This window comes from Papio anubis, chromosome 2 (assembly GCF_008728515.1).
Source record: "Papio anubis isolate 15944 chromosome 2, Panubis1.0, whole genome shotgun sequence".
NCBI lineage: Eukaryota > Metazoa > Chordata > Mammalia > Primates > Cercopithecidae > Papio > Papio anubis.
Window position 1 is genome coordinate 33488099 of NC_044977.1, and position 24074 is coordinate 33512172.

At 37.8% G+C, this 24074-nt stretch overlaps 1 protein-coding gene across 2 annotated transcripts in view; it reads left to right on the forward strand.

Moving 5' to 3' along the window:
- Window positions 1–23725, forward strand: part of ATP6V1A (ATPase H+ transporting V1 subunit A) — a 63393-nt gene extending 39668 nt beyond the window's left edge. For both annotated transcript variants that reach the window (XM_009200002.3, XM_003893942.3), the window contains exons 7-15: window positions 2072–2234; window positions 3073–3181; window positions 6908–7030; window positions 7126–7240; window positions 7908–7971; window positions 9939–10142; window positions 15318–15412; window positions 17065–17236; window positions 21018–23725. In XM_009200002.3, coding sequence (XP_009198266.1) covers window positions 2072–2234; window positions 3073–3181; window positions 6908–7030; window positions 7126–7240; window positions 7908–7971; window positions 9939–10142; window positions 15318–15412; window positions 17065–17236; window positions 21018–21110 — 1138 coding nt within the window. In that variant the 3' untranslated portion in view covers window positions 21111–23725. The remainder of the gene's footprint in view (window positions 1–2071; window positions 2235–3072; window positions 3182–6907; window positions 7031–7125; window positions 7241–7907; window positions 7972–9938; window positions 10143–15317; window positions 15413–17064; window positions 17237–21017) is intronic.
- Window positions 23726–24074: the final 349 nt, after the last annotated feature.

Genomic DNA, 24074 nt, shown 5'->3' on the forward strand with positions numbered 1-24074 from the left:
ATTTTTCTATTGCTAGCACTTACTATAAATTCAAACCATTGAAGATTTACTTTTTTCATGGTTGCCCACAGAAAGCATTATTTCTGAAACTTTTCTGGAAAAATTAAATTTGCTGAAGAAAATCTGTACCAAAACAGTATAACTGTGTTTCTTTTTTTTCTAGTTGAGACAGGATCTCACTCACCCAGGCTAGAGTGCAGTGGCGTGATCTCAGCTCACTGCAACCTCTGCCTCCCAGGCTCAAGCAATCCTCCTCCTGCCTCACCCTCCCGAGTAGCTGGGACCACAGGCATGCACCACCACACCTAGCTAATTTTTTGTATTTTTGGTAGAGACCAGGTTTGACTATGTTGCCTAGGCTGATCTCAAACTTCTGAGCTCAAGTCATCCACTTGCCTTGGCCGCCCAAAGTTCTAGGATTACAGGCGTGAGCCACTGCACCTGGCCACCATGTTTCTTAAGTTATCCTAGACTGGAAACCAAGACAGAAGCCCCACGCAAATAACTGGGATAACATTTGGAAGAGGGAAAGAAAATAGTACAGAATGTGCTTCTAAATGCTGTAGTGCACCCATACCTCTGCAGAAACACGGCTTTAATCTGATTTTTGGTGAAGGAAATCTCTGCAGTCATCACGTGATCCAGGGGATCAATTTAGTCCCAAACTCCATCCCAAACTGAGAAGCAAGCAACATGAATACCTAACTTTAAGTTTGATGCTGGATCTGCTTCTAGATTTAAAATTATTAAATAATTCAGATGACAGAGCAAGGGGGAAAATGCCCTATTTCATGGCAAAGAAGTAAATACTCCAATATCTATAGCTTTCAACTGATGTAAATTTTTGGCTTAAGCCTTTCTATAACCAATTGTATAATTTTATGGTAAACTGGTTTTGTGATGTACGAAGTTCAAATGATTTAAGTATAAATTATTACCAAGCAATTTATTAGGTCACTCAGTAAACCAAAAGCATGCACAGGAATAGATTTCCCAGTATAAAGTGTGTATTTAATTTATTTGCATGTGTAACTTTTTCAAAACAAAGAATTGTGGTATAATTAAAAAAACAGTAGATTTATGTCACCATAAATTGATGATTTCTATTAAAAGTAATGGTAAAAACTGTCATTATTTTTGCACTGACTAAAATCAACTGGGCTCTCTCTGCTGCCCAGCAATCTTTCTTAATTTGTTGTCTGCTCTTTCCATTTTCTACGACTGCTTAAAAAACCATAAACCATCTCCTCTCTCTCTCTCTCTCTCTCTCTCTCTCTCTCTAAGAGACAGGTTATCACTCTGTGGCCCAGGCTGGAATGTAATGCCTAGATCATAGTTCACTGTAACCTCAAACTCCAGGGCTCCAGTTATCCTCCTGTCCCAGCCTTCTGAATAGCTAGGCCATAGACATGCACCACCATGACCTTCTAATTTCTAAATTTTTTTGTGGAGACAGGGTCTCGCTCTTTTGCCCAGGCTAGTCTTGGGCTCAGGCAGTCCTCCCACCTCAGTCTCCCAAAGCATAGGAATTACAGGCATAAGCCTCTGTGCCTAGCCTTATTTTATCTTATTATTTTCTTATATCTCTCTTCTCCAGTTTATGGAATATATTTCATAGTGCTTTCTATCTTTAACTTGTGTTTTTGTGTTCCTTACCTACTTTATTTATTTATTTTTATTTAGTTTTATTTTTTTTGAGATGGAGTTTTTTGCTCGTCACCCAGGCTGGAGTGCAAAGGCACGATCTCAGTTCACTGCAACCTCCGCCTCTCAGGTTCAAGCAGTTCTCCTGCCCCAACCTCCAGAGTAGCTGGGATTACAGGTGCCCACCACCACACTCGGCTAATTTTTCTTTTTCGTTCTTTTTTTTTTTTTTGTATTTTTAGAAGAGACGGGGTTTTACCATGTTGGCCAGGCTGATCTCGAACTCCTGATCTCAGATGATCCACCTGCCTCAGCCCCCCAAAGTGCTGCTGGGATTACAGGCGTGAGCGACTGTGCCCAGCCCCTACTTTATTTATTAATATCTATTAGCAAGTCAAGTAATCCATACTTTGTTTTCTTTCTTTAGGTGTGTCCAGGGAGGAACTACTGCTATCCCAGGAGCCTTTGGCTGTGGAAAGACAGTGATATCACAGTCTCTATCCAAGTATTCTAACAGTGATGTAATCATCTATGTAGGATGTGGTGAAAGAGGAAATGAGATGTCTGAAGTCCTCCGGGACTTCCCAGAGGTCTGTATAAAGCTTCAAATAATATCCTAGAGAAAATACCACTAATCAATGTTCATTGACAATTAATAAAGCTTTGTGTTGGGTCTGGAGCAATGCTGTCATTCATCAAGGATCTTTAAGGAATTTTAAAATTATATTTGTAATTAATTTGTATATTCAAGAAAAGAAATTTTAATTCTTTTTGTGTGTGTGATGGAGTTTCGCTCTTGTTGCCCAGGCTGGAGTGCAGTGGCACCATCTCAGCTTACTGCAACCTCTGCCTCCCAGGTTCAAGCGATTCTCCTGCCAGCCTCCTGAGTAGCTGGGATTATAGGCGCACGCCACCACGCCCAGCTAATTTTGTATTTTTAGTAGAGACAGGGTTTCCACCATGTTGGCCAGGCTGGTCTTGAACTCCTGACCTCCAGTAATCGACCCACCTCAGCCTCCCAAAGTGCTGGGATTATAGGCATGACCCACCGCTCCTGGCCAGGAATTTTAATTCCTAAGTCAAACAATTGAAAGTTTCTTTTTATGGTCTGGTGGTTTTTACTTATTGAGAGAAAGATGAAATAAAACATTTATAGATGTGAACTTTGCATATGATTTATAATCTAGATTATTATAGTAATATTTCTTTTTTCATAAAATATTTATTTATGAAATTGAAATAATATCTACTTCATAGCACTGTGGAACAGGGAAGAGAGGTTGGAGTGGTTGGGAATATTACTTTAGGGACACTGATTATAAGAGGCATTAAATATGGGCAAAAGTTTAAAAAAAAAAAAGAAAAAGATGGAGGGCTAAAATGTTACCTTAAAAATTGGAGATTCACTAATATGTATTTTACCTCTAGCTTACAATGGAGGTTGATGGTAAGGTAGAGTCGATTATGAAGAGGACAGCTTTGGTAGCCAATACCTCCAATATGCCTGTTGCTGCTAGAGAAGCCTCTATTTATACTGGTGAGTATATAATTGGAATAAAAGCAGTTAATAATCTGTTCTTAAGTGTAAAGCTGGCACCAAACTTTTCTAAAGAACTTTTTGCTTTCATTCTAAAATGTCTCTGTACATATAAGCACATTCCTAGCTTTTAAAAAATATTTTACTTGGCCAGGCACGGTGACTCAATGGCTCTGGTCCCAGTACTTTGGGAGGCCCAGGCGGGCAGATCACTTGAGGTCAGGAGTTCAAGACCAGCCTGGCCAACATAGTGAAACCCTGTCTCTACTAAAAAGACAAAAAATTGGCTGGGCGTGGTGGTGGGCACCTTTAATCCCAGCTACTCAGGAGGCTGAGACAGGAGAATCGCTTGAATCTGGGAGGCAGAGGTTGCAGTGAGCCAAGATTGCGTCACTACGCTCCAGCCTGAGCGACAGAGCAAGACTCTGTCTCAAAAAAAAAGAAAACAGATTATGTATTATATCTTCAGAATAAATGAATATAAGACATTTATAGAGCTGCCTCAATTTTTTTAATGATCATAAAATGATCTTATACTACCTTTTTTCACTACATATTTTATCATTGATCTAGTTTTAAATATAGTTGTACCTTTGTAACTTGAGTTATCAGCTTTGAATTAATATATTTTGTCTGGGGATATAAAAGATAAGACAATTCATGTGTTAATGACCTTCCATCTTTGGTTCCATTTCCATCCCAGCTTTTATGTCTACATTTTCAGGATTTATAAAACTTACATTCTGTTCTGTAGCCATAAAGCCAATATTTGAATTAACTGTAGACCTACATTAAAATGGAGTTAATGCTCACTAGCAGTCCTTGGCTATAATTTCTCCATTTCTTTATTGGCTAAGATTTGACTTTTGGAAGTTTCTTCAAGAAGATTTCTGGCAACTATGTTCTCTGAATTCTTGTTTCTTCATAAATTTGATTTTTTTTTTCTACTGCCTTTAAACTTTAATAGTAGTTTGGCGAGTATAAAATTCCTGATCAGCCGGGCGTGGTGGCTCAAGCCTGTAATCCCAGCACTTTGGGAGGCCGAGATGGGCGGATCACGAGGTCAGGAGATCGAGACCATCCTGGCTAACACGGTGAAACCCCGTCTCTACTAAAAAATACAAAAAACTAGCCGGGCGACGTGGCGAGCGCCTGTAGTCCCAGCTACTCGGAGGCTGAGGCAGGAGAATGGCATGAACCCGGGAGGCGGAGCTTGCAGTGAGCTTAGATCTGGCCACTACACTCCAGCCTGGGCGACAGAGCGAGACTCCGTCTCAAAAAAAAAAAAAAAAAAAAAAATTCCTTATCAATATTTCTTTCTTTGAGAACTAGTATTAAATGCTGGGGACATTGAAAGCTGAGGCTGGCCTGCTTTTTTCCTTTTGTAGGTGATTTTTCTCTTTTCCCAAAGGACTTTCTCTTTAACTTTGAAGTCTCTTAACTTTATTAGGATATATCCCAATATTGGTAGTTTCATTAAATTGTACTGGAGACATAATGTACCCTTTTAATCTATGAAATATGTCTTTTATTTTGGAAAAATTTAGAAAATTGCATCTGAAACTTTTTCTCTTTCGTTATGGCTATCTTCTTCAAATATACCAACTGGACATATTAGATTTTTGTTATCTGTTTTCCATGTGCGTTATTTCCTCTCTGATCCTTTTTATTTAGCCTTTTGTCTGTTCACAGGATAAATGGTATTTATTCTTTGTGTTGCTTCTAATGAAACCTTCAGTTCTATTTCTTTTTGTTCTGCCAGTTCATGAAATAACTCTTCTTATCTTGCTCCATATGCCTTGAGATTTTATTTTGTAGTAGGCTGCATTATTATAGGGTTTTTTTTTGTTTGTTTGTTTTTTTACCTGTGGTCACAGTTTTCATTTATTCTTTGGCAAGTTATTTGACCATCATTATATTCTTCTCTTCTGTCTTTTTTCTTATTTTATCTTTGTTTAGATATTGTATACCGATGTTTATTATTACTGTTACTCATCTTTGTAGGAGATGGGAGGGGTGGCTGTGACTGTGTCCTGGGTAGTAGGAATTCTTCATGGTAACTTGTGAAGTTTACTATGGCATGCAGCTGTGTAAAAAAGCTATTTTACTCTTCTTGCCTAATACCAGAAATCAGCAGCTGTAAGACCATTCACAGTGAATTCTACCCCTCTGCCTCACTCACTTTTCACTTAGTGAAAATAGGGAGTACCTACTTTTGTTTTATTCATCCCCATCTCCCTGCTTCTCTTTGATGCCAAACTGGGTACAAGGAACTCCTGCAACTGGCCATGTAGCTTTTTGCAGTGTTTCAAACAAAGCACTGTTGCTCCTCAGGATGTGCCTTCAAGTTTGAAGAAGCTTTATCTGAAACCTGTAGGTCTGTCAGAATTCTCACTTACTCATGTGTATCTGTCTTTTCTGCCATTTCTTTCTAATATCACAAGTATCTGTGACATTTCATCACAGATTTAAAACACAGCGTGCTTGTATAAGAAAGGATCTGTTCTTATTAGATTGGAATATGTGGTAATCATTGTGTTGTTGAAGCCTTAATATTGATAATGTTTCCTAAAGACTTTCTTCATGAGACCATTTTATGGATGCCTCAACAGTCAGTATTTTTTATTCTGAAAGATGCAATATGATAAATAGTAAAGTGCTGAATTTTCCATTAATTATGTTAATTTTACTTATATAAACCTCTGTTTCTTTACCAGTAAAATAAAGAAACCGAGGCATTAGATTTTGGAGCTTTTATAACTATACATTTTTCCTAGTATCTTAGAGTTTCATAACACTTTGTACTTTTTAGATGACATTTAATTCACTTCATCTGCTATATAGAAGTATATAGGGCAGGCATTATTCCATTTTTAATAGGTTAGGAAGCCACACTGGGAGATCGAGTTATTTTGCTAAGGTTAATGACAGAATAGGAACTAGAACCCAACACCCATTTCTGTATATTAGCTGCTTATCAGTGGTTTACTGTCTAAATTTACAGGATAGGACCTGATCTCCATAGCAGAATAATCTGGACAATTGAGATATTACTCATTTTAATAACATTTGTTACTTTTGAAAAGTAACCGCCCAAGCTGATTGGTTAAGGGTTACTTTTGCATGCATACATGCTTGTGTGTGTGTATGTGATATATATAGAGAAGCTACATTTGAAAATTAATTTCAGACTTAATTATTTCAACAAATAGAGAAAGTCATTTCCTGCTTTCTAAAATGTGCATTATATTAGGGTAAGCTAGGCTATGGCATCAAATAATTCCAAATGTATATTTGCTCAGTATAATAGATGTTTATTTCAAGTGTTCAGGGGACTCTTTACTCTGTCATCCTGGCCACGATCCAGGCTGAAACGAACTCTACCATTTTCAACACATGGCTTCCAGGACTACTGGGAGTTCTCTCCATTTCAGTAGGCCAGAAGGAAGAAAGAGTATGGAAGAGTATATGACTTGCCTGGCCATAGAACACATTATTTTGACTTGAGTTTTCTTAGCCAGAGATCAGTTACTTGGCCATATCTAAGTGCACAGGATGCTAGGAAACAGTTCAGTGTGTGCCCAGAAAAAGAGGAAGAGCAGCTTTGAGGGAGCCGTTAGCAGTCTATGTTGTGTGCTTTTTGCTTTAAAGTTTTCTTAAGGGTGGAAAGATCGAGGATTTTATATGCTAGCTTTGTAACTTATAATAATATTCTTCCCAATTTAGGAATCACACTGTCAGAGTACTTCCGTGACATGGGCTATCATGTCAGTATGATGGCTGACTCTACCTCTAGATGGGCTGAGGCCCTTAGAGAAATCTCTGGTCGTTTAGCTGAAATGCCTGCAGGTAAGTCTGTGTATTGCTTATCATGTAAACAAGGCTGATAGGATTTTCAGGGCTGGCTTAGAAACTCTGTTTTAAAATTTCTTTTCCTTTTTCAGATAGTGGATATCCAGCCTATCTTGGTGCCCGTCTGGCCTCTTTTTATGAACGAGCAGGCAGGGTGAAATGTCTTGGAAATCCTGAAAGAGAAGGGAGTGTCAGCATTGTAGGAGCGTAAGCACCCAAACTGTGTACTTTATAAAAGGAAAAAAGTTACAGATGTATTAAACAGAGAAAAAAAGTCACTTATTGTAAAGAGAATATTTAGCTCCCACTGGGAGCAGAGATTCTTAAGGAGGATTGCACTCCAGAGTCACCTAAGGAGCTCTTTGAAGATGCATATGTTTAGGCAATTTCTACATGTTCTAGGTACCATAGGTTTGACTTTAATTTATATATGTTTAATTTAGATACTTATTTAATTTTTGTAATTTAGAAAATTATAGACATAATGAGGTGAGATTGCATCTTGGTAAAACGAAAGTGAAGATTCATGATCACTATGTAAAGCCATACTTTTTTTCTTGGAGCTTTTCCTTCTTGCTTCATCTATTTGATTAGAATAATAAAATTGATTATAATAAAATATCTATCTCATGTCTCATACTAGAAAGTGTTCTGTAGTTTCCATTCTTATTTACAACTAAATACTGGCTTTTGTTTAAGATTTTTAGGTAAGATTTTCTTTCCAAAGGTCATTTCTGAAGTTATTCACATTAAAAAGTTGTTTACATTAAAATTGACTTTCAAAAAAATTTAACATTTATATATATGTTATTTTTCATAAGCGTTTCTAATGACTGTATTTTTTTGTAATGACCATATTTTTTTTTTAATTTAGAGTTTCTCCACCTGGTGGTGATTTTTCTGATCCAGTTACATCTGCCACTCTTGGTATCGTTCAGGTATGTCTTTCCCTGGTGTAGTCAACTTCTGAGCCTTTCCTCCTCTCTGCAGCCCCTGCTGTTCTAATGCGATCTAATGTAATCATTGTAAATTATTTAATTTAGTCTCTAAAGTATAGGCAATGGTAAAGTCTGTTTTAGAAACACTCTCAACACAGAGCCTTTAATACTGTTTTTTTTCTTAGCTGTTTACGTAGGATATTTAATAAACTTAATAATATATAAGTGGAAAATATATCTAGGTAGCAAAGGTTTGATTAGTATTAGAGTAATACTATCCTTTAAGTCATAGTAACCCTAGTTATAGAAACAAAGCGGCCCAAAAATGTGTAATACCCAGAAGTTATTTCTCTTCACAGTATGATCCAAGGCTCTCTTCTGATTAGTAATAATTCTGAGTCCAGGATTCCTTCCATCTTGTGACTCCACTGTCACCTGGCCTGGTGATCATCTGCATCTAGCTGACACAAGTGAGCTAGGCCTTGTGTACCCACCTTTTTCGAACCTTGGATTCGAAAGTGACAGTCATTCCACTCATTCTGTTAGCCACATCCAGGTGAAAGCAAGGCTGGAAAATGCAGTTTCTGCCTAAGCATTTGCTTCCCAGTGACAAGACATGAATTTTAGTGGATAGGTAGCCAGCTTGACTATTAAAAGAAGCCCAAATAAAAGATGTGTACAAATCAGAGCTATAGTTTTTTTTAAGAAAGTGATATATGTGTATTATTCATGTGGGAAAAACAGAATATTTACTTGTGTTTATGACAGTATCAGATAAAAGGAAAGGGCGGAGGCTAAATTTACAACTCTCAAGCTCTTTAACATTTGCTAAACTTTTGAGTTTCAAATTTGGGGGGAAGAGGGCTAGAGTTAGAAATGCATGGAGTATCTGTGAATGTTTGCCCTTACAAAAATCACTGTCAGTTGTTATTGGATTGGCCCTGTGAATGATAGGGAGCTAAATTTAATCAAAACACTTAGATATTTTTGTTTTGTTTTGTTTTTATACAGAGTTTCGTTCTTGTTGCCCAGGCTGGAGTGCAATGGCACGAACTTAGCCCACTGCAACCTCCACCTCCCAGGTTCAAGCGATTCTCCTGCCTCAGCCTCCCAAGTAGGTGGGATTACAGGCACCTGCCACCACACCCGGCTAATTTTTTGTATTTTTAATAGAGACAGGGTTTCACCGTGTTGGCCAGCTGGTCTCGAACTCCTGACTTCAGGTGATCCACCTGCCTCGTCCTCCCAAAGCGCTAGGATTATAGGTGTAAGCCACCATGCCTGGCCAGTTAGAGGTTTTTAATCAAAGTAAAGTGTGTATTCCATCTACATAAACTTTTTCTGGTTCTATTGTACCATAATAATTTTCAAAAGAGTAAATTAATTTTTCTTTTTGCTGTTGGATTTGACACACTATTAAGAAAATACAGGTAAATTTTGAATTTGATTTGTAGGTATTACCCACTTTGAAAATAAAAGGAAATAGATTATTGTCATTTTCTGCAAATTTTATTCTGTCTTAATTTTACTTAGTATGTACTAAAACGATGTATAATTTGACCAGTGAATTATAGAATTGCATATTTAGGGGCCAGGCATGGTGGCTCATGCCTGTAATTCCAGCACTTTGGCAGGCCGAGGATCACATGAGGTCAGGAGTTCGAGATAAACCTGGCCAACGTGGTGAAACCCCATCTCTACTAAAAATACAAAAATTAGCCAGGCCTGATGGCGCATGCCTGTAATCCCAGCTACTTGTGAAGCTGAGTCAGGAGAATTGTTTGAACCCAGGAGGGAGAGGCTGTAGTGAGCGGAGATCATGCCACTGCACTCCAGCCTGGGTGATAGAGTAAGACTGTCTCAAAGAAAAAAAAAAATTGCATGGTTAGGACAAATATGCTTCAGAATTTTTTTAACTGTGTTTTTTAAGAAAAATTACTGTTTTGTTTTGTTTTGTTTTTAATCAGGTGTTCTGGGGCTTAGATAAGAAACTAGCTCAGCGTAAGCATTTCCCCTCTGTCAATTGGCTCATCAGCTACAGCAAGTATATGCGTGCCTTGGATGAATACTATGACAAACACTTCACAGAGTTCGTTCCTTTGAGGACCAAAGCTAAGGAAATTCTGCAGGAAGAAGAAGACCTGGCAGAAATTGTACAGCTTGTCGGAAAGGTGAGTTGTTAAATTCCATGGAAAATAGATCTGTGGGTTACACTGGGGTGTTACAAGAACAGATAGAGCCTTAGATATTGCAGATTCTTGCCTAGCAAAATAAATATTTATTAAATATTTTTAATTGAAATTTTTAATTCATTACAGTACTTAGCATGGTTCTTGGGTATATTGTAGGTGAGAAAGAAACACTTGATTTACTTTTATCTTGAAATGGAATATACCCATCACCAACCAAATTAGAGGTGGTAGAGTTAGGATTTGTTAACATACATTTTTGTAGGAATGCTAGGGCTAGGTACCAGAAGGATTGGCTTATAGTTCCTCCATTAATTAGCTATGTGGCCTTAAACAGGTGACTTACATTCTTGTGTCTGTATCTTGATTCTTCAAGGAAAGATGGTGTAATTAAATTTAGGCAAATTAAATGCCAGAATGAAGACTTCTCAGGTAGTATGCAATGCTAGTTAGTACTCAGAGTTCTCTGTCTGGTTTTGTTCTTTTTATTATATGTTATAAAGTCACCTCCTAATTTATTCCAAAAAAGGTTAATATTTGGAGATAGCTAACATTGTAGCATGTATTACTACTTATTATTTGTAGAATAAAAATATTCTCTTATCTGCCCGATAAGAGAAGCAAGAAACAAGAAGAACTGTAAAACCAGATAAAGGCAATACAAGAAAGGAAAAATATAGGCTAATATTGTTGATGAATGTAGGTATGAATGTAGATACTTAATAAAATATTAAATATTAGATTATGAGGTCCAGTAGGATATTAAAGACAACAAAATGATACATCATAAGCAAGTTTATCTCAGGAATGTCCATATTAGACACAGAAGATCTATTGTAATTCACTAAAGTAATAATATAATCGGAAAAGGATATCTCTATTAATGTAGAAAAATATTTGAAGTTTATTACAATTTTTAGAAACAGCAAACAAGGAATGTAAGAGAACTTCCTTAACGTGTTGAAAGTAATATACTAAGAGCTAGGGAAACCACTTTACTTACTGGAGAAATTTCAGATGCATTTCATTTAAAAACTGGGATTAAGACAAGCATGCCTAATCTCATCACTGTGTTCAGTCGAATACCAGAGATCATAACCAATGGTGTAAGAAGAGAAAAAAGAAAAATTGTAAAGAAAGAGATAACAATGTCATTGTTTGTAGATAATGTGCTCTTATATTAGAAATATAACAGAATTAACAGAGAAACAGAAGTAAGAGTTCACTGGGGGGTTATGATTCAAGATAAACACAAATCAAGAGAATTTCTCTACACTAGCAATACCAACTAGAAAATAAAAGTAAAAATAAGATGTTCTCAATAGCAACAAAAACTAGAGTGTAGGAACTAACCAGAAATATGTATTTCTTCTATGAAAACCACTTTTAAACTAATAAATGAAACAGAAGATGATCTGAAAATAGAAACAGTCCATGCTCTTGGATGGAATAACTTATTAAAAAGATGCCACTTCTCAGCCAGGCTCACACCTGTAATCTCAGCACTTTGGGAGGCTGAGGCGGGCAGATCACGAGGTCAGGAGTTTAAGACCAGCCTGGCCCATCTCTACTAAAAATACAAAAAATTAGCTGGGCATGGTGGCGGGCACCTGTAATCTCAGCTACTTGGGAGGCTGAGGCAGGAGAATTGCTTGAACCTGGGAGGCGGAGGCTGCAGTAAGCCAAAATCGCACCACTGCACTCTAGCCTGGGCGACAGAGTAAGACTGCATCTCAAAAAAAAAAAAAAAAAAAAACCCATTTCTCTTTAATCTGTAAATTCAGTGTAACGCCAATCTAAAATTCATTTGATTTCACAAAGATTCACAACCTTAAATAAGAACAGTAAAGTGTGAGCTTTTCCCCTATTGGATAAGGGGAAATACAAAACCCTAATAATAAAAATAGTGTGGTATTGGTAAAATAACAGACCAGCAGACCAGTGGAACAGAATAGAGATAGACTTATGATTGTATAAACCATTGATAATGCAAAGATGGTACCAAAAATCAAGTGAGGAGAAGATATATTGTTTTAGTCTGTGATAGAAAACTGTTTACTATTTGGAGGAAAAAAACAAAATTGGATTGTTCTCTAATTCCACATACAAAGTTGGAATCCAGATAGATTCACAATTTACATGGGAAAGGTAAGACTTTCAGTTTAATAGAAAACAAATATTAAGAAAATATCTTTGTGATCTAGAGTTGGAAAAGGACTTCTAAAATAAACCCCTTAACGTTAGCCTTAAAACAATAAAAAGAGTTTTTTGATTACATGAAAAGTAAGCATTTATGTTTAGCAAAGGCCTATCCTGGTTAAGGGTAACAGACCAGTGACATTGGGAGGGAAGTTTGTGACATCTAAAACTCATGGACTGGCTGGGCATTGTGACTCAAACCTGTAATCCCAGCATTTTGGGAGGCTGAGGTGAGTGGATGGCTTGACTCCAGGAGTTCAAGACCAGCCTGGGCAACATGATGAGACCTTGTCTCTATAAAAAATATAAAAATCAGCTGGGTGTGGTGGTTCAGGCCGGTAGTCCCAGCTACTTGGGAAGCTGAGGTGGGAGGATCACTTGAGCTCAGGAGGTTGAGACTACAGTGAAGCGATATCTCGCCACTGCACTCCATCCTGGGTGACAGAGTGAGACCCTATCTCTATTAAAAAATAAGTAAATACATAATAAGATAAAAATGTTTAGAAAAATTTTAATTTTAAAAATACTTTTTAAAAAATTAAAGAAAACACCGATGGACTAATGTCTAAAATGTACAAAGATCTCCTGTAAATGAATAAGAAGACTAGAACTTCAACAGAAATGTGGCCAAAAGAAAGAACAGACTGATTATAGAAAAGGAATCCCAAAAGACTAAGACCTATGGAGAATTGCTCAAACAACACTGAGAACACCACATTATACTAGTTAAAATGTCAAATATTGCCAGTGTTGTGGAGACAGAGGAACTGGTGGGCGGATTGTCTGGTGCTGCCATTGTGGAGACCAGTCTGATAGGACTGACTTACATACCCTGGGACCTAGTAATTCTGTTTCTGGATATTTATCCCCAGAGAAATTCTCAAACAGGTCCTTAAGTGGATGTTTATGGTGGTGGGGAAATAGAAGAAATCTGAAAGTCCTCTACTGTGAGCAAAAGATGGAAGGTAAAATAGGGAGGGTGCACACCACAGAGGATGAAATATATGAGAGCTGGAAGCTGCAGACCATGTGGCACAGCAGCATGGGTGGATCGAAACAAAGTACCAAACCAAAGACACAAGTAAGAATGTTTTACATAATTAAAGACACTTGCACAAAATAAAATACACATTGTACATGAATTTATACAAATAAAAGAATGCACATAAAACATTGTTTAATATTTACCTGTGGTTGAAGAGGACTACGGATAAAAGGGATTTACAAAAAAAAACTGGAGACCTGATCCTTACCTAAGGAGCTTAGCACGCATAAATAATGAAAGAATGTAGTTAACTCATTGGGCTTGTCCATTTTCCACTCCCAAGAAATCTTTACCTGTTAGTGATCCCAGCAACACTGATATTATCTCTTAAGGCTGCTACGGCGATTGTAAAAGTTAGGGCTTTTGAGGTAGTGATATTTAAAGGATGAAGCTCTGTAACTTAGCTGTACTAGTAAAATAGCACTCAGACATAGAATAGTACATACTTACTGTACTTCATAGTTCTAAATACTTTGTAATGTTTTTAAAATTCAACTATTTATGAGCTATATAGATTTTTATTAAACAAACTTAAGACTGAGAATACAAATAATTAAGATAGCAAGCCAAGATGTGAAGCGGTATTTCAAGAAAAGAATATCAAGCTTATGTGTGTGTGTGTGTGTGTGTGTATGTATGTATGTATATGTATTTTTGAGAGGGAGTCTCACACTGTCACCAGGCTGGAGTGCAGTGGCACGATCTCGGCTCACTGCAACCTCCGCCTCCCAAGTTCAAGGGATTCTCCTGCCTCAGCCCCCTCGAGTAGCTGGGACTACAGGCGTGCGCTACCGCACCTGGCTAATTTTTGTATTTTTAGTAGAGATGGGATTTCCCCATGTTTTCCAGGATGGTCTCGATCTCTTGACCTTGTGATCTGCCCACCTTGGCCTCCCAAAGTGCTGGGATTACAGGTATGAGCCACAGCATCCGGCGAAAACAGCAAGCTTTTTGCCACCCATGTTTGTTTGGGATTTTTGTGTGTGTGTGTGAGACAAGTTCTCGCTCTGTCACCCAGGCTGGAGTGCAGTGGCACGATCTCAGCTCACTGCAACCTCCATCTGCCTCCCAGGCTCAAGCAATCTTCCCACCCCAGCCTCCCAAGTAGCTGTGTCTACAGGCGCGTGCCACCACACCTGGCTAATTTTTGTATTTTTTGTAGAGACAGGTTTTCACCATGTTGCCCAAGCTGGTCTCGCACTCCTGAACTCAAGCAATCTTCTTGCCTCGGCCTCCCAAAGTGCTGGGATTACAGGTGTTAGCCACTGCACCCGGACCCATGTTCTTAGCAGCACTGTTCACAATAGCCAGGAAGTGGAAGCAACCCAAATGCCCATCTATGGATGAATCCATAAACAAAATGTGATATATATATATATATATATTTATATATAAAATGAGATATTATTCGGCCTTAAAAAAGAAAGAGATCCTGTCACATGCCTCAGTACAGATGAACTCTGAGGGCATTATGCTAAGTGAAGTAAGCTGGTCACAAAAGGACAAACATTGTATGATTTCGTTTTTATGAGGTATTTAAAATAGTCAAATTCATAGAAACAGAAAGTAGAATAGTGGTTACCGGGGCTGGGGGAAGAGAGAAAGGAGAGTTACTGTTCATTGGATGTAATGTTTCAGATTTACAACATGGAAAAGCCCTAGAAATCTGTTTCACAGTAATGTGAGTATATATAACACTACTGCCTATATAATTAAAAGCGGCAAAGATGGTAAATTTTATGTTATATGCTTTTTAACCACAGTTTAAAAAGAACAGCAATCAAAAAGCAGTTATAAGTAAATTTATTAACAATAGGTGATTGTGGATTATATAGTTTCTGCTTGTTAATTAATTGCCACCATCGGTCTTACATTTTAGAGTAAATGTCTAAAAATATCTTTTTCTCTTCTAGGCTTCTTTGGCAGAAACAGATAAAATCACTCTGGAGGTAGCAAAACTTATCAAAGATGATTTCCTACAACAAAATGGATATACTCCTTATGACAGGTAAGCTATATTGATTTCCTTTTTTTATTTGAGGATTTTCTATTGTGTTTTGATGAAGGGGTACACATAAAAACCTTTTTTTATTCTCATACAGGCTCATACACTCTGATTTAGTAGATTGGTTTATTTGTATATTCGTAGTAGACATCTAATGATCTAATATGTCCCCTATCTTGATTTGCTCATTTGTCCAATTACGACAGTATTTTCACTCATACGTTCATCTATAGTTAGATTTAATTGTGGCTTAGTGCAGAAGCCTTCTTCGTTTCTTTCCACTGCCCATGTCTCCTTTACTCTCGTACGTTGTTGTTGTTTTGAGACAGGATCTCGCTCTGTCACCCAAACTAGAGTGCGGTAGCGCAGTCTCAGCTACTGCAGCCTCAACCTCCTGACAGTTCTCTCACCTCAGCCTCCTGAGTAGCTAGAACTGCAGGTGCCCACCACTATGCCCAGCTAATTTTTTTTTTTTTTTTGGTAGAGACTGAGTTTTGCCATGTTGCCCAGGCTGGTCTCCAACTCCTGGGCTCAAGCAATCCACCCACCTCGGCCTCCCAAAGTGTTGGGACTCACAGGCATGAGCCAACATGCCTGGCTTCTTTTACTCTTTTCCTAAATAATTATTACTCTTTTCCTAAATAATTAATAGTTCTGCTTTCATGCCTCATTTCCCAAGAGTCCTATTGCTTGCTTTCTACCGAGGTCTCTGTTAGAGCACTCCAACTCCTACTCAGTGCTTTCTTTTTTCCATCATTATCAATGCTACTACTGAGGCTTGTTTAAAGTTCTCATTTCTTTTCAACTTTGAGAATTTAGCCCTTTCATGCCAGATTATCTTTTCTCCCTTAAATCATATTTGGCCCCATATAAGACTGAAGAAGGAACTGAGCCAATAGAAGGATTACCGGAATGTAGGGCAAGCAGTAAATATGCCAGTTTATCAGTAAGCCCCATAAATTTGCTCTGTTGGGAACTTATGAAGCTTCTAGGAACCACCTACACAAAGATAACAAGGGAAAAATTATTTGGAAAAGGTGTAATAGGAGTATGCATGAAATTATGTACGCAAATGTGTTTAAACATGTCCAAAAGTTGTAAGAATGTATGTGACTGCAATTGAGTATTTGTTCTTGTGTCTGTTATTTAAAAAGTCAAATTGGCAAATGAAAATGAACACATTAAGAAAAAAGGGGCTACTACTAACTTTAGGAACTTGCAATTTCCTGCTTTCTTATTACTCATTAAACCTAATCCACTATCACAAGGGAGTCTTTACAACTCAGTTATTTTACCATTTGTGTTACTTATTTAACTGCATTGTACAAAAACAAACCCTCAGAGAGTCATTAGATTATAGCAATAGTGTTTCATTGTTTTCCAACTTGATGATTTTAACAGAGAAAAGTAAAATTTACCCTTAAAATAAATAAAAGAATATATATCTTCTTCTATCCCATATCCTGAGACATCTCTGTCCAAAAACTCTGGTTAAGCAGCTGTTGGTCTTTTCACTATTATCTTTTTGTTCCTTATGTATCGTCTAATAAGTAAGCAATCTGCATACTTAGATAAAGAAATGAATGCTCTAGTAGTTTTATGAACCTGTTTTGGAATTTATTTTTGTTAACTTTTTTGACCGTCATTTATTCTAGGTTCTGCCCATTCTACAAGACAGTAGGGATGCTGTCCAACATGATTGCATTTTATGATATGGCTCGTAGAGCTGTTGAAACCACTGCCCAGAGTGACAATAAAATCACATGGTCCATTATTCGTGAACACATGGGAGACATCCTGTATAAACTTTCCTCCATGAAATTCAAGGTATATTTTGTTTCTGCTGTAACTTTTTTTATTTGAAAATGTTTCTTTTTTTCTCTCTCTCTTTTTTTTTTTTTTTTTTTTTAAGACAGAGTCTCGCTCTGTTGCCAGGCTGGAGTGCAGTGGCATGATCTTGTCTCACTGCAGCCTCTGCCTCCTGGGTTCAAACGATTCTCCTGCCTCAACCTTCCCGAATAGCTGGGACTACAGGCACGTGCCATGACACCCAGCTAATTTTTGGATATTTTTAGAGACAAGGTTTCACCACGTTGGCCAGAATCGTCTCGATCGTTTGACCTCATGATCCACCCACCTCGGCCTCCCAAAGTGCAATGCTTCTTTTTAATTTTTCTAGCTATTTTGAGCCCAAACCTGGGCTATAAAACTTGCAGTTATTTTCACACATGTTCAGGTTTTGTAAAACCAGTAGAGGCCTCAAAGTTATGTTCAAATAGGAATTCTAATGATAAAAATTAGTATATCAGCCAGGCACAGTGGTTCTCATGCCTGTAATCCCAGCACTTTCAAAGGCTGAGGCAAGAGGATGACTTGAGCCCAGGAGTTCAAGACCAGCCTGGGCAACATGTCGAAATCCTGTCTCTACAAAAAATACAAAAGATTAGCCAGGTGTGGGGCACACACCTGTAGTCTCAACTACCTGGGAGGCTGAGGTCAAGGCTGCAGTGTGCCATGGTCGCGCCACTACTCTGCAGCCTGGGCGACAGAGTGAGACCTAGTCTCAAAAAAAAAAAAAAAAATTATGTCACGTCTAAAATAAATGCTGATGTGTATTCCTTTTTGTCTTAGCTGCCAGGCAAATTAGAGCTTCCTTCATAGATGAGCAACAATTACCTTACTCCAAGTGCCTATTAACCTCTAGCCCACATGTTCTTCTGAAATGACATCTCTGTTTACTTCTTTTAAATATCATGTACTGCACATCCTTTTTTAACTCTTTTTTCTTTTTTCTTTTTTGAGACAGAGTCTTGCTCTGTCACCCAGGCTGGAATACAGTGGCATGATCTCGGCTCACTGCAACCTCCACCTCCTGGGTTCAAGCGATTCTCCTGACTCAGCCTCCCAAGTAGCTGGGATTACAGGTGCCTGCCACCACGCCCAGCTAATTTTTGTATTTTTAGAAGAGACAGGGTTTCACCATGTTGTCCAGGCTGGTCTCGAACTCCTGACCTCATGTGATCCGCCCTCCTCGGCCTCCCAAAGTGCTGGGATTACAGGCATAAGCCACCGTGCCTGGCTGTTTTTTAACTTTTAAATAGCCTCTTGTTCTTTTGGAAGTACACAAGATAAAAATAGATAATTAAATGAAATTATTAGTAGGAACTCAAATGTATAAGATTGTTTTTTAAATATTTGATCAGTTGAATTGTATTTATTTCTGTCATGACATCCAGGCATATTTACTAACCATCTACTGAGAATGATTCTCTGAGTGTATATGTAATATAAAAATTTTAAGATAGTACATACATTTTGTGTGTGTGTTTACACTATAGATTGAAAGTAAACCTGTACAAATAATCACTATATTGAGAATTTAAAAACATTTACACCTTTTTAGTCTTGTCATTTCACCTTGAGATACATAAAACGAAGGAAGTAACCAGAATTTTGATATGGATATACAAGGTTGTTTATTAAATTTCTTTTATTTTATTTTATTTTTCTTTTTGAGATGGAATCTTGCTCTATTGTCCAGGCTGGAGTGCAGTGGTATGATCTTGGCCCACAGCAACCTCCATCTCCCAGGTTCAAGCAATTCTCCCTGCCTCAGGCTCCCAAGTAGCTGGGATTACAGGTGCATTCACTACACCCGGCTAATTTTTGTATTTTTAATAGAGACGGGGGTTTCTCTATGTTGGCCAGGCTGGTCTCAAACTCCTGACCTCAGGTGATCTGTCTGCCTCGGCCTCCCAAAGCTCTGGGATTACAGGCATGAGCCACTACACTAAGCCAAATTTCTTAAATGTCACCCAAGAATGAACAGAGCCAACAGTACATTATGGTGTGTCCATAAGATAGATATTATGAAGGCATTACCATTTTGGTCAAAAATATTCAAAGACATGGAGAAATGCTTATGTCACAGAGTGAAAAAACTTCCAAATGTAACTTGATCCAAATATTGTCTTAAAAAACTATATATTCATAGGAAGTATGTAGTAATAATTTCTATTTATATGCTTATTGTGTCAAATTAACATCACAGGTATTTTTTAATGTCATTACTCTTCTGTAGCATTGTTTTGTGGCTGGACAGTAATATTTTTCTATTCATAGACACTTAGAAAATTTCCAGTTATTGGCCGGGCGCAGCAGCTCACATCTGTAATCCCAGCACTTTAGGATGGATCACCTGAGGTCAGGAGTTCTAGACTAGCCTGACCAACATGGAGAAACCCCGTCTCTACTAAAAATACAAAATTAGCCAGGCGTGGTGGTGCATGCCTATAATCCCAGCTACTCAGGAGGCTGAGGCAGGAGAATCACTTAAACCCGGGAGGTGCAAGTTGCAATGAGCCAAGATCACGCCACCGCACTCCAGCCTGGGCAACAAGAGCAAAACTCTGTCTCAAAAAAAAAAAAAGAAAAGAAAATTTCCCGTTATTGGCGTGGATGACCATGTAGTTGTATGTAGTTGGTTTTGTGCATTTTCTTAGTATGGAGTCCCAGAAGTGGAATTATTGGGTTAGAGAACTGGAACATTTTAAAGTCTTTTTTTTTTTTGAGACGGAGTCTCACTCTGTCACTAGGCTGGAGTGCAGTGGCGCGATTTCAGCTCACTGTCAACCTCTGCCTCCTGGGTTCAAGTGAGTCTCCTGCCTCAGCCTCCCAAATAGCTGGGACTATAGGCGCACGCCACCATGCCCAGCTAATTTTTTTGTATTTTTAGTAGAGACGGGGTTTCACCATGTTGGCCAGGATGGTCTCGATCTCTCGACCTAGTGATCTGCCCATCTCAGCCCCCCAAAGTGCTGGGATTACAGGCGTGAGGCACCAAGCCTTGTTAAGTCTCATTTATACATATTAGTAAGTTGCTTTTCATAAGGATTTTAAATAATGGTGCATTTTAACATTATTTCCTAAATTTTACTTTTCCATCCCAGTATGATACCAGATGTTGAGCAAATTCTGTTTTGATTAAATTCCTAATTATCGTGCATTAAGTCATATTCATCTAATATATGAAGTGGCATAATTTCCCACTATTGTGCACATTGTTGAGGATAAAGCCTTTGGTCACCGAATGTGGTGATCAGGCAATATGCAAAATTTAAATTTTGTTTTCTTTCTGTTTGGTTGGATTTGTATCCTTAAGAAAAAGGGAAAATGAGTATAGTTTTATCTCCTGCCTGTGGTTTACCACCTACTACTCAAAATATATAAAGTACAAGTAACTTGGGCCAGGTGCAGTGGCTCACACCTGTAATCCCAGCACTTTGGGAGGCCGAGGCAAGTGGATCACTTGAGGTCAGGAGTTCAATACCAGCGTGGCCAACATGGTGAAACCCTGTCTTTACTAAAAATACAAGAAAAAATTAGCTGAGCATGATGGTGGGTGCCTGTAATCCCAATTACTTGGGAGGCTGAGGCATGAGAATCACTTGAAGCCAGTAGTCGGAGGTTGCAGTGAGCCGAGATCGTGCCACTGCACTCCAGCCTGGGAGACAGAGTAAGACTCTGTCTCCAAAAAAAAAAGTAACTTACTAAACATAATGAAAATTATTTTCCAAATGCAAGTTGAATTTGTAATGTCTTCTTTCAGGATCCACTGAAAGATGGTGAGGCAAAGATCAAGAGCGACTATGCACAACTTCTTGAAGATATGCAAAATGCATTCCGTAGCCTTGAAGATTAGAAGCCTTGAAGATTAGAACTGTGATTTCCTTTTCCTCAACAAGCTCCTATGTGTATATTTTCCTGAATTTCTCATCTCAAACCCTTTGCTTCTTTATTGTGCAGCTTTGAGACTAGTGCCTATGTGTGTTATTTGTTTCCCTGTTTTTTTGGTAGGTCTTATATAAAACTAACATTCCTTTGTTCTAGTGTTGTGAAGGGCCTCCCTCTTCCTCTATCTGAAGTGGTGAATGTAGTAAATATATATTATGGTTACACTACTGTAAACTTGTATGTAGGGTGATGACCCTCTTTGTCCTAGGTGTGCCCTTATCTCTATTAAATTGTAAACAGGACTACTGCATGTACTCTCTTTGCAGTGAATTTGGAATGGAAGGCCAGGTTTCTATAACTTTTGAACAGGTACTTTGTGAAATGACTCAATATCTATTGTGGTAAGCTCATTGGCAGCTTAGCATTTTGCAGAGGAATTGCTTTGCAGGAAATATTTAATTTTCAAAAACATAATGATTAATGTTCCAATTATGCATCGCTTCCCCTACTATAAATCAGGAATATTTGTGAGAAACTATTGGGAACTATGCTCTTTTTATTTTTATTTTTTATTTATTTTATTTTTTTTGAGACAGAGTTTCACTCTTGTTGCCCAGGCTGGGGTGCAATGGCACGATCTTGGCTCACTGCAACCTCAGCCTCCCGGGTTCAAGCGATTCTCCTGCCTCAGCCTCCCGGGTAGCTGGGATTATACAGGCATGCTTCACCATGCCCAGCTAATTTTGTATTTTTAGTAGAAACGGGGTTTCACCATATTGGTCAGGCTGGTCTCGAACTCCCAACCTCAGGTGATCCGCCCGCCTCGGCCTCCCAAAGTGCTGGGATTACAGGCATAAGCTACCACGCCCGGCCGGGGACTATACTCTTTTTAAAATAGATATTTGTGGGGCTCACACAATATATGAAACAGTACCCTCTGAAAAAGAGAAGAAAAGAATCAGGCGGTCAAACTTAGAGCAACATTGTCTTATTAAAGCATAGTTTATTTCACTAGAAAAAATTTAGTATCAAGGACTATTATATACTTCATTACTAGAAGTTCTTTTTAAAATTACATTTAAAACAATCACTGAAAACTTGATCCACATCACACCTTCTTTATTTTCCTTAAACATCTTGGAAGCCTAAGCTTCTGAGAATCATGTGGCAAGTGTGATGGGCAGTAAAATAGCAGAGATTTTAGTAGCAATTAAAGGCTGTTTGCACCTTTAAGGACCAGCTGGGCTGTAGTGATTCCTGGGGCCAGAGTGGCATTATGTTTTTACGAAATAATGACGTGTCACATGTTTGCATGTTTGTTTGCTTGTTGAATTTTTGAACAGCCAGTTAACCAATCACAGAAAATATTACTTTCTTTCATATGGTTTTTGGTTCACTGGCTTAAGAGGTTTCTCAGACTATCTATGGCCACAGCAGCATACCAGTTTCCATCCTAATAGGAATGAAATTAATTTTGTATCTACTGATAACAGAATCTGCATCACATAAAAAAAAAAAAAAAAGATCATTTTATCCATCTTTTAAGTATATGTTTAAAATAATAATTTATGTGTCTGCATATTGCAGAACAGCTCTGAGAGCAACAGTTTCCCATTAACTCTTTCTGACCAGTAGTGCTGGCACCATTGCTTCCTCTTTGGGTAGAGGAAAGGGTGTGTGAACATGGCTAACAATCTCAAATACCCAAATTGTGATAGCATAAATAAAGTATTTATTTTATGCCTCAGTATATTATTATTTAATTTTTTAGGTAATGCCTATATGTTGATCTATTAAGGAAAGAAGCAATCAGTAGAGAATTCAGGATAGTTTTGTTTAAATTCTTGCAGATTACATGTTTTTACAGTGGCCTGCTATTGAGGAAAGGTTTTCTTCCATACAACTTGTTTTAACCTTTGAGAACATTGACAGAAATTATGCAATGGTTTGTTGAGATGCGGACTTAATGGTGCTGTTTAATCAGTTTGCTTCCAAAGTGGCCAACCCAAGAGGCCCTAAGACTAGTAGAAATTAAAAGGATTTCAAAAACTTTCTATTCCTTTCTTAAACCTACCAGCAAGCTAGGATTGTGATAGCAATGAATGGTATGATGAAGAAAGTTTGACCAAATTTGTTTGTTTGTTGTTGTTTTTAATTTGAAATCATTCTTATTCCCTTTAAGAATGTTTATGTATGAGTGTGAAGATGCTAGCGAACCTACGCTCAGATATTCATCGTAAGTCTCTCTTCACCTGTTACAGAATTTCAGATTGGTCATTGATAGTATGTATTTCTTTAGTAAGAATGTGTTAAAATTACAATGATCTTTTAAAAAGATGATGCGGTTCTATATTTATTGTGCTGTGTCTGGTCCTAAGTGGAGCCAGTTAAACAAGTTTCCTATGTATTTTTCCAGTGTTAAATCTCACACATTGTACTTCGAAAATTTCCTTCCATCCTGAATAACGAATAGAAGAGGCCATATATATTGCCTCCTTATCCTTGAGATTTCACTATGTTTATGTTAAAAGTTGTGTATAATTGTTAAAATCTGTGAAAGAATAAAAAGTGGATTTAAATTAACATTTTTTTCTTTTTCTCTTTTTTATGGCACATTCTGCTAGAAAACGTGTACCTTGTATCTTGACTTACTGTTTTGGTATGACCTTTTAAAAATTTTTCCTTCCTTTTTATAGATTGTTTCTTAAGATTATGAAATTGAATTGGAGCCCTCACTATAGCCTGCAAAAAGGCCCATAATTGTATCACACTATGTTTTGGAAATATAATACACAGAATCCCATGCCATTCTGAATTTTACTTTAAATTGAGAAAGTGAGTGGTTTCTATAAATTCACTTCTAAATGCAAGGAAATCAGTGGTACTCTTCAGTTTTTAACAAGGGAACTAAAGCCTTGTAATTTATGATTTT